The sequence below is a fragment of the Rattus norvegicus genome, chromosome 11 (genome assembly GCF_036323735.1).
Source record: "Rattus norvegicus strain BN/NHsdMcwi chromosome 11, GRCr8, whole genome shotgun sequence".
Taxonomy (NCBI): domain Eukaryota; kingdom Metazoa; phylum Chordata; class Mammalia; order Rodentia; family Muridae; genus Rattus; species Rattus norvegicus.
Window position 1 is genome coordinate 49,833,783 of NC_086029.1, and position 16,279 is coordinate 49,850,061.

The 16,279-nt window shown below is 44.2% G+C and overlaps 1 protein-coding gene across 6 annotated transcripts in view; it reads right to left on the minus strand.

Moving 5' to 3' along the window:
* Dscam (DS cell adhesion molecule) overlaps window positions 1-16,279 on the minus strand; it is a 585,477-nt gene that overhangs the window by 442,398 nt on the left and 126,800 nt on the right. For all 6 annotated transcript variants that reach the window (XM_039087936.2, XM_039087935.2, NM_133587.1 and 3 more), the window contains exon 3: window positions 11,782-11,928. In XM_039087936.2, the coding sequence (XP_038943864.1) occupies window positions 11,782-11,928 (147 nt within the window). The remainder of the gene's footprint in view (window positions 1-11,781; window positions 11,929-16,279) is intronic.

Sequence of the window (16,279 nt, forward strand, 5' to 3'; positions counted from 1 at the left end):
AGATTTTCAACTCCAAAACTGGGAGGCAGAGACAACTGGATCTCTGGAGCTCGATGGTGGGCCAGCCTAGCCCACTTAGTAAGCTCAGCTGGAAAGAGATCTAGTCTCAAAAGGAGAAGAGAGGATGGACAGTGCTCTGAGGAAACCACCTGAGATTGTCTTCTAGTCTACACATCCATGCACACATGTGAATACATACCCACACATGAACATACATACATGAACAAAGACAAACACTCAGAAACACAAATATATGTATACACACATACATGAACAGACAGACATGTAGACACACATATAAATGAACACAGACATGGATGTAGACACACAGGGACCCAAATATATGTGCACACAATCATGAACACAGATATATACACACATATAAACAATACACATACATGAACACAGAGACATACACACAGACATGAACACAAACATGGATATAGACACACAGTGACACAAATACATATGCACACATGAACACACAGATATACACATATAGACAATTACACATACATGAACACATAGACAGATACACATACATGAACACACAGGCATGCACACATACACACACATGCACACACACATACGTGAACACACAGACATACACACATACAAAAACACATACATGAACACACAGAAATGGACACATTAGAACACACACACACACACACACACACACACACACACACTGCACCTTTACTACCTACTTTCTGCCACCACTGCCACTTTCAGGCAGGCCCTTAGACAACATTTTATGGTATGGTTTTGGAGGTTGTTGATGGGTATTTATTTGTTTAGTGTTCAGTCACTGTTGATGCACACTCAATGTCTAACGCTTGTCCCTGGCTGCACAGGCTAACGTGATTGCACACACTCACGTGTCTCATCCACATTGACCTGTCAGTAAAGCCAGGTCAGCAGGCTAGAGTCCACAGGAGAAACCAAATCAATACCTCTTTGAATTAATCATGCAGCCATCTGATAGGATTATGGGTGCCTGAAGTGGAGCAGATGTGCAGAACCCACGTGCTTTTCTTTTCCTGTAGGTTTTCCTTCATTTCCCTGGGCCACTCATTGAACCCTAGGTCATTGATTTCCAATATCTGCTTCTTATTCCCAGTTTCTGTCTCACCTAATTCTGCCCAGAAAGGATCTGAGAGATACAAAGACTCAAATGTATATCACAGGTAAGAGTGCATTTAAATTACTGTGTTTCCCTTAATGTTTAAATGCTGGTTTTACCTTGGTTAGAAATAAACCAAGCCTGCTGTCCTTCAGTCCTATAGTAGTAAGGTGATGTACATGACGTGTGTGTGTGTGTGTGTGTGTGTGTGTGTGTGTGTCTGTGTGTGTCTGTGTGTCTGTGTGTGTGTTGTATGTATGCATGTATGTGTGTGGTATATGCATTTATGTATTTATGTATGTGTTATGTATGTGTTTAATGTATATTTTTGTGCATGTGTTTGTGCTCTTCACTTATATGTATATGCTTATGTGTGTTTATATATGTATTCATGTGTGTTTGTATGTGTGCTTCATATATATATGTATATATAGTGTATATTTACAACACTTATTTCTCTTGATTTAGTGGCAAGTGTAATGTTAATAAGACATTCAGGAAATCCTTGTAGATGATGTAAAAATGACCTGCAAGGACGGGACATACTTCCTTCAGTGCTCCTTTATTTTTAGCAAGAACAGGCATCTTGCAAACCCTGAATCTGGGGCAATGCTGTTTAAAGAACTCTCCTCACTTGGAAACCATCACTGCAGAGACTCATCATGCAAACCTGGCCCGTGTGCCCTCTGGCATGTCACCAAGGAATCTGGCCTGGCTGTGTTCCCTTCTGGAAAATGGCCCTGCTCAATTTCAAGTTCATTTGGCTTTTTCAATGATAGGGTTTCAATTCAAAGGGATAGCAGTGCTGAGAACTAAAAATGTCACCATCTAATTAAGGCATGGTGGTGCACAGTACTCCTTTCTCTCCTAATATTATCTGTGGTCTGAAAATGACTCCATGAAGGCTCTTCATAGAACCCTTTCTTTTCCTGGTAGAAGAACAATTCTCACAAGAGATGCTGTGGGAACAGAAGAACAAAGGACGCTGCAGAAAATGAGCAAAAATCAAGAGCAAGGGAGAAATGAAGAGAGTCAGGAAGGCTCACGGGCAGTTGAGCTGAAAACAAAAGGATGCATGTGCCCCTGCATGCAAGGCTTCCCTGAGCGTGAATCTTATGCAGTCTACTCAAGAGTGAAGAGGTGGGTATTGCTAAAGGGTGGCCCAGCTGAGGAGGAACATAGACGACCGAAAAGTCATGATACTTGGGTGCTTATTGGTTTTTTAACAAGCCACCATTCCATCAAACTCATTACTTGTCCATGTGTCCCTCATACAAAGCAAACTCAGAAAACATTCGCCCAAGAAAGCTTCCATCTATCACAGAGTAAATGACAAATCATCTGCCTACTTCCGAATTCCTAAGATGAAGCCTAAGTAGAGGATGTGATCATGATTAGAGTCCTCATGAAAGGACTCCAGAGGGGCCCCTTATCCTTCACATCCTGCAAGGAAACAGGAAGACAAGTGTGAACAAGAGGGTGCCTTGCTAGGTAAAACTACCCAGCGCCTTGATCTTAGATTCTCTAGGACTAGAAGAAACAATTCCTATTCCTTATATCAACCAGCCTAGAGTAATGTGTTATAGCCCTACAATGGAAAGAGAATATGAGTATCCTACACATACATACGTGAGTATCATGCATGTGAGAACGTGCATGTATACACCATGCACATGTGCATATATTCTCTCTCCAGAAACACTAGAAAAACATCCAAATGCATATGCACAGCATTCTATTTGTATCAAAGTATAATAGAAATATTTGATCTGAGTTATAAGTCTATTTCAGAAGCTACTCAATAAACACTGTGTGTCTTTCCCTGAACTGTTAAAGAAATAGCTTTCAAAGCACTAGTATCTGTGGTCCTCTCAGTACAGGAGGCTCAGCAACACACAATGTATTGTGCCTGGCACTCTCCATCACACGTATGTCCTTTGAAGTAGGTCGTGTGATTCATGAAAAGTGGCCATGGTTATAATGGTGTCATATCCATCCCACATGCTTACATTAAGGTCATGAAGTAATTTTAAGTACAGTACAACTGACAAGAAGAGAAACACAGACATGGTAGCCCTGGCTGTGCTCTGTTCTGAGCGCAAAGTTTAGGTGGCTTGGACTCTGGGGTTATCTCATCTTTGCAAAACATTCCAGCACACACATGGTCCTGCAGTGAGTTGGGAAGATGCTTTGAGACTCTCTTCACCCTCATTCGGGCTCACAGGCATCCTCTGGCTACACACTTGTCCCCTTGATTTTTTTCACCAAGTGACCCTCTTCTCCTGTCTACCTTTTCCAGGTCATAAAGTTGGCCTGATGTTCTTCCATCAACAATTGCAATACCTATGATCATTACTGGATATGAAATATCTATCACAATGTGACATGCTATGCATCCACATGCAAAAGTCATGCATGCAGAGGCATCGATCACTTAGATAGACATGTGCAGCCAAAGCTGTGAAGACATGGCTGTGGGTCTACTACATGGTACAATGCCATGATATGTCTCTTAAGGTCTTGGCATGTATACAGGTTCCCGTGTCTTGGGCTGGGCTTTGATTAGATGTATGTTGTTGTTGTTGTTGTTGTTGCATTGTTGTTTGTTTGTTGTTGTTTGTGACAAAATCTCAAGTATCTTAGGCTAGCCCCAACTCACTCTATACCACAGGCTGACCTTGTACTCCTAATACTCCTGCTCTACTCCCAAGTACTGGCGTGTAGCACCATATACAATTCATGTGGTTCTAGGAATCAAACCCAGGGCTTCATGCACACTAAGCAAGCCCTCTACTCTATGACTTAACACATGCTACAGTATAAAACTGAAAGGGGAAAGACCAAGAAAAGCATTTCAGGAAAATAGGAGACACTGCTCACTTTGAGAAAAATGAACACTGGTGACTAGGTGATCCCTTTTCCTGTGGAGTAGCACTATGAGGCGGTGTCAGCTGCGAAGTCCCAAGACACCTCTGATTTGTTAACCAAGGCACTCTAGAAAGGTGATGTGAAGTCATATTTTGGAGAAAAAAATTAGGGAAAAAGAAAATCTATTTCTCAGAGCATTGAGAATAATTAGTAAATCTTGAAATAATTTGGAAAAATCTTCCATTCAAAACTTAAGAAATACCTATGAAGCCCCTCCTCTGTGTGCAGCACCAACATGCTATCCTTGGAAGAGGGGAAGGAATAATTAGAGATTGTCTTGAAATTAAAGTATTTCTTTTAGGCTCCTGGAGAAGAAGAGCCATCACCTTTCTTAGCTAGTTCTGGAATCTGTGTGACTTCCTAGTAATCTGTAAAGCAAAAGAGGCACACATGCCATGGGGGTGACCAACCATTTTCTCACTGGATTTGATGCCTGCTCCATAGGAGGGAGTTCCTGCCTGGTACTGTGGTATGGGAAAGAGCCTGTGGCTGGGGATATTATAAACCCCATGTAGGCACATACTATGATGGTTGTACTAAGTGGATATGCTATCAAACGGCCTTCTATATATTTATTTATAAATCCATCTACTAGTTCTACTATCTGCTTTGGTCAAGACATTTCTTTTTGTAGTATGTGGCAGGCAATTAATGCGCAGATTCACAATTGGTCAAAATGGTGAAAATAAGCAACTGTTGAATATTTGAACCTAAAGGAGACATTTATATCATCCAGAACAAGACTCAAGGAACATCCCAGAAGGGGGTGGGGTGGGGGTTCACAAGAGCTTGCTCCTCTCTCACAGGCCACCTGGAGTTAATGATTGCATGGGAAGAGGAACAACTTTCTTCATGTTTCAATAAATAACCTCCTTACCATGATCATGCAAGCAACCAGAATTAAATTAAGTGATCACACACACACACACACACACACACACACACACACACACACACACAGGACTTACTGTTGAGAATGATCTTAGCACAAGAGGGATGGGATAAGAGAGGGTAATGTTTGATAAAGAGGATCATAATACCTTAAATACATGGTTAAAGTTATCAAATACTAAATAAAGACATTAAAATAAGCTTATAAGATACAATGATGGGCATACAAATGTCTCTAGCTTGATTATCACTGAGTATTTAATCTAATTATTACTAGATTAAATCATTATACTTCATGAAATAAATGTACAACTATATATCGATAAAATGTGAAATCATAAAAATATATTGTCTTTGCTTAGGTAATTTTGTGTATTTGCTTTTTTCCTTATATAATATATTTCCAAAGACATTAATCACATTGCCATCAAAACACAATTACATACCCTAAATACACCAAATATCCAGAGTTAAATCTGGCTTGGTTCATGTACTTATAAATATCTTTATTGCTTTGATAAATCTCCACCTTATGATTCATTGTCATTACAAATGGCACTCGGTTGCTGATGATAGTGAGAGGTGAGCTCTCTGGGCCTCAGTTTCCTTATCTGTGAAGTGGGATGGTGGGAGTAGCACCTGGTGTGATTGCAATGCATTTGTCGATATAGGCTGATAGGCTGATGTGTGTGTGTGATGCTGTGGAGAGCTAGTGCACCATCTGTACCCCTACACCTTCCTGTGCACCTGGACTCCAAATCACCGGTGACAGTTAAAGCAAAACATTGTTTCCTTTCATGCCAGCTTGTTACCAGCCTTCTACCATCTAATTCATACTTAAGGAAACACTTGTCCATCTGAGGGTGTTTGTTCTGAAAGTCATGTTCTCTGCCAGTTCTTACTATCCTGGTGCCTCAGTATCCCAACAGCGGGGTTCCTGATCATTCACCCGCAACATCCTCTGGACCCTTTGCATTTTGACAACTCTTCTTGAATTATCTTGGTCTTAACAAGTACCTTACAAGGAACTGTGGACATGTTCCAGAAGCACATTGAAGGGAATGTGATACAAGTTGTGACGGTGGCCAGTGTTTATGCCAAGCCCCATTCATGACACCTTACACATCAAGCAATGTTGTTTTGATAAAGCATGTGGTGATACGGGTCAGGGATGTATCACAGAGTTTCAGTTTCCAGCCTCCTGTCCTTTTCTGCAGATGGGCCTATGAAGCCATGAGTACCCACAAGAGGACACTGAAGCTAAGACTGGAGAGAGACACCTGTCCCTGTATCCACAGTCAGTGCTCTGAGCAGCGACTGAAAGCCATTTTCTCTTGGAAATAATGAACGTTCATCAGAAGGTGTGGGAGGCTGCTGCAAAGAACCCATGCTGGGTTCTACACACGCTTGACACACATATAGCACATGCTTGTGTGCTTCTCACACACAGCATGGTGACTCACACAACACAGACCACCCCACAATACACCAAACACATATCTAATACACTGTACAAGTGGATGCGCAGATGGACACCTCCGATATCTGAGCTGTCCCAGCTCAGGCTCTGCTCACTCGCTGTTCTTTTCCCTTTCTTAAGAGCACCACCATGGCTGTGTCTTGTGGCCCTGCCTCTGTGGTTTGGGAATCTGCTCTGCAATGTACAGCTTCCAGCATGGAGGGTAAAGTTCTTCCTCTTCGTAGCTCAGGGTATTTGGACCTCCTCATTGTTCGAGGACATCGAACCCAGCTCCTGACAGCGCAAAGCCCCATCTCAGGGTCCTTAAGAAACTAAGCAGAATCACAACTGACCTGGTTCCAGTCATACTTGGGAGAACATCAGTTCAGTGAGCATCACACATAGCTAAATGTCACGGATGGGTTCAAATGAAAGTACTACCCTCTCTTCCCATGAGCGTTCTCAGGGAGTAGGATGCCACATACACTGTGCCCCACTCAAACCTTCTGATTCCAGACTCTGCATTGAGCCCTGCACTTTCTGTGCTGTGGACGACTCTCCTGCTTGCTAAAAGCAAACGTAAGTGAAATTAAATAACATACATGGGTAAAATCCAGTCTGTTGGGACACACACACAGACACACAGACACACAGACACACACACACACACACACACACACACACGCACGCACGCACGCACGCACTCAGTTTTAACTGCTTCCTACACATTCCTCTCCAATGCTTCTTTCACACAGTGATTCCCTGGCATATTTGAAGCCAAACATGATGTCTGCCAATGACAGCTTCATCCTTACATCACATGAATGATGACCCCATTACCCCCCTTTGACTCCAGAATGTTCTGGTTGCCAAGAGAATAATGACCCAAACAGTAAAGTAGCAGACTGCCCTGAAAACACTCAGCACTGGCGGTAAAATTAAACTCTCAGTGCCAAGAAGGGAGCTGCTGTTCCAAGTCTGTAGATGTAGTCTCAAAGTATGCAAACCCCTAGACCCCCACCATGGTATAGCTCTTGACCCAGCATCTCTCTTTCAGTGAAAATGGATTGTATCCAAGCTACTCTCAGCACAGCTTGGTAAGACGTGCTGAAGGGAAACCTTTCCTAATTTGTTGTACTCTATGTTTTAATTATTCTCCCTTCCTCCTAGAATGCAAAGGCTTCCTTACGTAATACCATTTTCCAGAACTTTTCCTACTTCCCCAGGCAACTTCTTCTGGAACCTCACTGCTTTGCCCATTTCCTGACTGTCCATATGCTACTCTCTCTGAGCTCTTTAGGACAGAAACTATCTCTGAGGTGTGCCAACAGGGGCTGCTTCTCAGAATTATCTATGGGTTATCTATCACATCCAGACACAGTTTTATCCTAAGCCCTACACAAAGGTTTGATGCAAACTACTAGTCTGTCCCTTTCTAATTCCACAGGGACGACAAACCACTCCCCTCTATCCCAAATGTGGGAGGGAGAGAATCAGTTTTTAGGTCTGTATTCATAGATCCTATCAGGGAAAGCTCTTGGGTCATCTCTAAACACAAGGGCTTTCAGCTAGAGAACACTACAGAGGGAGACAGCTGCTGCAGGGATGGTACAGTGTCTGCTTTTTCCACTTTCCAAATCTGGTCCCCTTTGGCTGCATCTTTGATGTTAGCATGCCTGAGCCCCTGGAGAGACTCTCACAACTTTATCAGCAGAAACAGAGATGGAGTACCAGGCCCTCACATCACTGACTCCCTCCATGTGAGGAAATTCTCAATGGGCACTATGAACAAAACTCACAAAGGGAGACAGGGTCATTGTTCTCTGGGATTGTGTCTTGGGGTTCTTGGCAGCAACAATGACTCCATGCTCTTTGATAGCCAACCCACTCTATGTTTATTGGGGCTACATTAATATTCAAAGGGCTTTTGCTGCTCTGCAAGACAATGGGGCTTTGAATCATGCAGGCAGCCCCCTTGACTCACTGCTCCTGTCTCAGTGATGTGGGAAGACAGTGGCTCAGAGTCTGCCATATTTACAAGCTTGTGGTTTTGTGGTGTGTACCCATCCTATACACACAGAGCTCGAGTCCCCTATGCACTCTACTAGAGTTTGAGGGCAGTGACTGACAGCAATGGAAGCATCAGTCATTATGGTCTTTGGGGGTAACTATAGGAGTAGGCTACCAAGGTATTCTTTGCAAAGATAACCTAAAAGAAATGAACCTCATTCATGGCCTGGATATTGGGAACTTCAAGAGTCAGAAGAAACATAATTTGTCCTGAGTGGGCCTCAGGCCATCTGTAGCCTCCTCTATCTCCATTCCCATTCCTCGCCCCAAAGTGAGTTTGGTTTTCACCATAGCCCAATATGCAGCGAGTTAAGTGGAATAAATCAGAATCCCTTGGACCAGTCCTGATGCATCTTGTTTATTTTCTCAGCCCAAATGAACAAAAGCAGTGTGCCACGGGATAGCCATCATGCTGTGGCCTCTTGTAGAAATGCATCACTGATTTGAATTTTCCTTCACTGAAAAGCAGTTTGGCGGGGCTGGGGAGACGGAGATGTTCAGTAAGCAAATCCCTGTCAGTGCAAGGGTGTGGACCTGAGTTCTGATCCCCACATAAAGCTGGACGCAGAAACCTGCATCTGTAACCCCAGCTCCTAGGACGAGGTGGGAGTAGAGACAGGAGAATCCATGGAGGTAGCCTGGAGTAAGCCACAAAGCAGCAGTGAACAACAAGAGACCTTGTCTCAAAAAAGATGTAAGGGGAGGACCTTCCACCTCTACTTGTGTGCTATGGCATCTGCAGGCACAGGTGCACATGTACACATGAGTGTACACACACACACACACACACACACACACACAAACACACAAACACGCACACTTGCAGAAGACAAATATCCATTTCCTTAGTCAAGATTCCCAAAGAGCGTCTGGCCCACAGATTTGCACAAACCTGTTGCTCCTATACTCTAAGCACTTTGGCTGCTCTAAACTCAAGTGGCCCCCAGGTCTTCAAGGCTATGTCCCCAGAATCCCGGATACTGTTTCTGTCACCTCCAGTGACTTTATGACCTTGTTTAGTGGACCCATCGTGTCCACAAACACCAGTGGATCCTGTCACAGAGCTTCACCCCTCCCACCTTTGCTGTCAGAGCTTAGCACAGGTCTGGAGCCTTGAGGCCATCTGCCTAATTAAAGGTCTGTTGGATTCAGGATGGATGACTAGAGTCTCTCCAACTGGCATACATACAAATGGCTGTTTATTGTTAGATTCCTTTATAAAATATCTCAATGTCACTTCTCCTCTCCCTTCAGGCTCACAGCCCACTGACCCCATTACTGAACCTGTGACTACCTTGATGAATTCCATAAGAACAAAGATGACATGTGTCACTCTCAAGTACCACATGGCAAACCTGCCCCTCTCCTGGGGAAGGTGCTGAGGCCTGAACTGGCTGTGTTGCTATGTGATGATGGAATAGCCTTCAGTCCAGGCCTCACAGGGAGGGCAACAGTGAACATAGCTCTAAATATTCTCCTCCTGAGAAGAGCCTTTCCTTCTAGGGATATGCAGTACCTAGTCATGTCAATGTGGGGTCCTATCTCTCCAGGACGCTCTCTCCTCAGCTATGTCAATGTGAAGGCCCCTTTTCTTCAACACTGAACAAATAAACAAATGTCTCAGAATATCTCCATTTGCCATGCACGCCCCTAAGGAAAGAGGTAAAAACCATAAATGCAGCCATGCAGAGGTGCGCAAGCATTTATTCTCATTACTGCAATCGTGTTCACTTCTGAAACCCAGAATCTTTCAGACCATAACAGATTATATAATTAATCAAGAACTTATCATTCCCTGACTTATGCAGGTTTCATTTTCTCTCTAAGTCACTACTAAAGCCAGGCTTGGTGTCGCAAGCCTGTCATCCCAGCTATTCAAGAGGCTGAGGCAGGAGGATTGCAAATTCAAGGCCACTCAGGATTAATATAGAGGCTCAGAATGAAAATCACAAAGGGGCTGGGGATGGAGTTGTGTGGCAGGATGGTCACCGAGCACATGGGTGGTCTCTGTTCAATCCTCAGCAAAGAAAACCAACCAACAGAAAAGGCAGCATACAAACTAAAAACAAACTAAGCAAACAAACAAACTAAAACCACTGGTCTGCCCTGTAGTTCTTTGATGTATTTTCAGGATGACATACCTTCATTTTCATTAGAGGCTTTCAAGTACCTACTTTACATGATGTGACAGGTGACAGACTTCATCCAGGTAATTAAGAAGCAGAAACTAAAACAAGGCATCTCCACAAAGGGCTGAGCTGCAGATTGTCTCTATGAATACACAGGATGCCATAGCTACAGCACTAGAGAGTGAGTGAAGGCCGTGTGTGTGTGTGTGTGTGTGTGTGTGTGTGTGTGTGCGCGCGCGCACGTGTGTGTGTTTGGGTGCGCGCACATGTGCGCATGCATGCATGCGTGCATGTGTGTGTTATATGTATATGTAAGTATATGTATGTGCATATGTGCATGTATGCACATGAGAATGCATGTGTGCATACGTGCATAGTTCTGCAGCCTCTTGCCCTAGTTCATGGAGACCACCAAGTACAAGCTGCTTCCTGAACATCACAACTCACCATGAAAATTTCCCCAAAGAAACACAATATTAAAACAGCAGAAGTCACCATGGAAGGAAACCCAAGAGAGGGAACCTGATCGTTTTACCCAGGTGGCCTTTCCAGGTCAAGAGCACAGGGCAAAAAGCCAGCATCAATACTGGTGGTGGTGGATACACTGTGATCTCTCACAGACTGAGCTGGCTGGAATTTCTAGACACCCAATACAGGATGAGAAGCTATCTCATTTCAATATGTGTTTCTGATCAGAACATAGGTTCTCAGTCGAAATGGTATGATGTTACTCTTACCACATTTGAAAGGACCAACAGAACACAGAACAGAAAGCAACACTGTTTCCACACCCCAGTTCCAGAGTATCAGTGCACCTGAACATCAACACACACTGTGCATCAATGAAGTGCCCCAGGGACACAGTATTCAACTTACCTGCTTTTGAATGCAGAAATAAAACCTCAAGTTTCCATACAAGTTGTGGCTATGTCCATGTCACATGTGACTAACATCCCTTCATCAGTCAACTCTTCAATGAGTGTGGAATGGGACCACTATACACCGTCAGGTATGGTGACCACACCATAGGCATGCCACCACACGTATTTGTAATATAGAGTCAACCAAGGTAAGCTCAGTCTTTGATAAAATCACCCCAGGTGTCCTTCCTTATATCACACAGAAGGGGAGGCCCATTCCTACCTCCAAGCAGCCCTGTGTTGTGGCGCTCAGCCTACCTGAGACAAGTGAAACCGTGTCTTTCTCCCATGAGACGACAGTGACGTACGCCTCCACCGAGGAGGGGATAATGCACTTGAACACCGCGACATTGCCTCTCATGGTTTTCTGGTCCTCCACACGGACTGTATAGGGCTCCCGTAAAACTGAAAGGCAGAGAAAGGACCCTTGGTTAAGAGTCATAGAAAATAAGCCCATTCTGGCCAAGGAAATATTGTACTAATGCAAACAAGGCATGGCACACAGATAGCAATTGCATAGCACAGACACTGGAAATAAATCAGCAAACATATTGATCTATTTTTCATGACCTAATTAAACATCCACTTTATTAGCAATATACTAATGTACCATGCTCTAAAGGAAAGAGTCTAATCTGAGACATTGAACCAGACCTGTCAGACATTGGGGGTGGTGGTGATAGAACTGGGAATAGCCACTAGAAAGTCCCAGACGCCAGGGAAGTAATAGGTTCCCAGAACTCAACGAAGATGACATTAGTTGAAATACCCACCAAAGGGGAGATTGAACCTGTAGAGATGACCTCCAATAGATAGGCATGGCACCCAGTTGAGGGATGGGGCCACTCACTCATCCAACCAACCAAAGAGCATACATGGAGGGACCCATAGCTCCAGATGCATATGTAGCAGAGAACTGCCTTATCTGGCATCAATGGGAGAGAAGGCCCTTGGTCCTGTGTAGGCTTGATGCCCCAATGTAGGGGGATGCTAGAGCGGTGAGGTAGGAGTGGATGAATGGGTGAATGAGCACCCTCTTAGAGACAAAAGGGAGGGGGATAGGCTAGGGAGTTTGCAGAGGAGAGACTGGGAAGGAGGACAGCACTTGAAATAAAATGACATTAGTTGAAATACTTCCTCCTGGAGGAGGAGAGGTGGTTTCTAGGGATTAGTTTCTCTTAGTCCTCCAAAGATGAAGGGATAAGTCTATTAGAAAAGGAAATGAATATATAAACTCAAGAAATTCAGGCTGGGGAAATGACAGTGGGTAAAATGCATACTCTGCAAGTATAAAGATCCAAGTTCAAATCCTCCGAAGAGCTACCCAAAATAGCACACATGTCCATAGTTCTGGTGCTCCTAAGCACAGATGGGAGGTAGAAACAGAAGGATCCCTGGACGCTACAGGCTTATTATCCTGGTGTGTAAAGTCACAAGAGATTAGACTCATCTCAAGCAGGGTGAACAGTGAGGACTGACAGAGTTCTCTCTGACCTCCACATGCATACCATGGCACATGCATGCCTGTACCCATGCACATGAATGTGGAGACTCCATCCCAACTTCTCCCTACCCCTCTGCCATTACACACACACACACACACACACACACACACACACCACACACACACACACACACACACACACATGAGGGAGAGAAGAGAGGGGAAGAGCGATAACTGAAAACAATAGAACAAGAAATAATTCTTTACACATAAACTCTTTAAAGATGTTTAAACCTGCGTGAAAAACCATCGTTGTTCTGAGAACTATCCAAATACTCCCAACAACAGAAATACTCCAGAAAGAGTCCATAGAGATGCCCATGCATTTTGCCACATTAGGACTCATGGGATGCTCAGTGTTTACCCAGCATGCCCAACTACTTGGGTCCAAATCCTTGTCCTGTCTGTAATTACCTGCAAGGCAGAGGAAAGTGCCAGTTCTACCCGGGCTAAGCAGGTGATGATGGGAGGCTTCCTACCTAAAGTCCACATCAACATTTGCTTTATCTTGTGAGCCACAGTTCTCTTTTTTTGACATTCATATTTGATTTCCCACCTCAATTTGGAGAATTTCTTCATTCCTATCTCAGACAGATCCTTCCAACTTGAAGACTCTCATGAGATCCTTCACCTGCTCTTTAACTGAGACTCTGGGTAGCACATCAAGCTCACATCTGCCACAAGAGGTCCATGGGGGCACAATAAGGGGAACCCAAAAGCTTGTCCTCAGAAACATCATTGTGGCCAGGGGAGGGGATGACTTCGTGTAGGCAAATGCCTGAACCCAGAGGAGAGCTGAGGTCTCATTTCCCAACTTGGTGGAAAGGGACTATAGAGAAAAGAGAACAGATATAACTCAGTAATGAAGGTGAACTCAGGCATTGGGAGAGCAGCAGACAGAAGAGAGGATGAGGTGAGGAGGGAAGAGAAAGAGGGGATAGGGAATAAGTAGAGAGAGGCTGGGGCTCCTAAGAGCCTGTAGGGACTCTGAATCTCTGTCTTGCTATGCTTTGAAATCAAGCAACTTCCTCAAACCTCCAGGACACTCAGCTCACAGTTCACACCCCACGGTTCACACCTCGCACCCCACAGCTCACAGCTCACACCCCACACCCAACACATGGAGATGTTTACCAGAAATCGAGTCAAGGGACCTAATTCCATGTCAGCCCAGAAAAAGTAAATTCTACCAAGGAGATACAAGCAGCATACTGTGTGTCTCAGCTGGGGCTACTGTTGCTATGATGAAAACACCATGACCAAAGCAACTGGGGAGGAAAAGGCTTACTTGGGTTGTACTTCCATACCATACTCTATCACTGAAACCAGCCAAGACAGGAACTCAAGTAGGAGGCAGGAGTTGATGCAGAGGCCACTGGAGGGATGCTGTTAATTGGCTTGCTCTATATGGCTTGCTCAGCCTGCTTTGTTATAGCACCTAGGACTACCATCCCAATGATGGTCCCACCCGCAATGGGCTGGGCCCTCCCCCATTAATAACGAATTAATAAAATGCCTACAGGCTTGCCTATAGCCTGATCTTATTTTCTCAATCAAGGTTGCCTCCTCTCAGATGATAGTTTGTGTCAAGTTAACATAAATCTAGTGAGCACAATTGACACACAAAAGCCTCATTGTTAAGCCACAACCTTTCCTTCCTTGTTCATCCCCACTAATAAAAAAAAAGTCACAATATATAACATTTTTACAGACTGATAACGTCCCACAGCCTTACAAATTCAAACACTTCAAAAGTTTTTTTTTCTTTTAAAATCCAAAGTCTCAGTAAAACTCAAAAATCTCCTTTATAAGTGTTTAAAGTCTCTCAACTATGGGCTCTCATAAAACCAAAAATAAATTAAATACTTTCTTACTTCAAGGGGGAAGAACCAGGGCACAGTCACAACCAAATCAAAGTGAAGCCAGACTCAAGCTGTGTGATTCAATGCCCAGTGTCTGTGATTCATTCACAATCTGCTGTGCTCCAGGCTGTAGCTCCACCCACTTTAGCACTTACAGTTTGTCTCCCAGGCAGCCTCCGCTCCACTGCTACTGCTGTTCTTGGTGGCTATCCCATGGTACCAGCAGCTGCGAGCTCCTGGCACTGTAACTGGGTTGCGCTCTCACCAACAGCCCCTCTTCATGGTTACTTCTCTGTGTAATCCCTTTAATTTTGGGCTTTCAACTGCCACTGAGGCTGCACCTCTCCTGGCCTCTCTCACACTATCAAGTCTCAGCTGCTCTCCATGACCCTTTCATGCTTTCAAAACCAGCACCACCTGTGCGACTCTTATACAACTACCAAGACTGGTTTCCATCATGAAGTACAACGTCGACTGCCTCTAAGGAAACACTTCCCAGAAGATTTCAGCTCAGTGATGCTGGTCTCTTCTTAATCACTACTAATTCCTCAGTTCCGGCTGACCAGCATTGACTGTCCCAGGAACAAAAAAGATTTCATTTCAGTGATGCTGGCCTCTTGTCTCTTGTTAATCATGGATGACTCTTTAGTCCCAGCTGAACAGAACCAGATTCTTAAACCGAACTATGTAATGGTTCTGATCATCTTTTAGTGACTCTCAAACTTCTGTCTAGAAGTTCACACTCAGGGACTCCATCTTCTGAATTTCCCTCAACATTCTTCCACACTCCCCCCAAAAAAACTTCTCATCAAGGTTTGAATGCTCAATGGCTTTTCCAGCCCAAAGTTCCAGAGTGCTTCCACAACCCTCCCAATAATACATGGTTATGTCTGTCACGGCAACACCCCATGATCCTAGCCCCAACAACATGAGCAAAGCAACTTGGAGGAAAGGGGTTTATTTGACTTATATTTCTACATTGTAGTCCGCTGAAGGAAGCCAAGACAGGGAGCTCAGGCAGGCCAGAACCTGGAGGCAGGAGCCGATACAGAGGCCATGGGTTGGAGGTAGGGTGTTTTGCAGTTCTGTTTACTGCTTGCTCCTCATGCTTTGTTACAGTACCTAGGACCAGCTACTCAGGGATAACTTCACCCACTCAGGGATGACACCTGTGCCTCATCACATCGATCACTAATTAGGAAAATACCCTACAGGCTTACCCTCAGACCAAACTTGTGGAGGCATTTCTCAATTGAAGTTCTCTCCTCTCAGATGACTACAGTTTGTGTCAAGTTGATGAACTTAAGTCATCACAGTGAGCATGGCTGTTCCTTAGGCCTGAGCTTCAGGGCCACACACTTCAAGGTGGCCAACTGCAGCCTATTTCTTG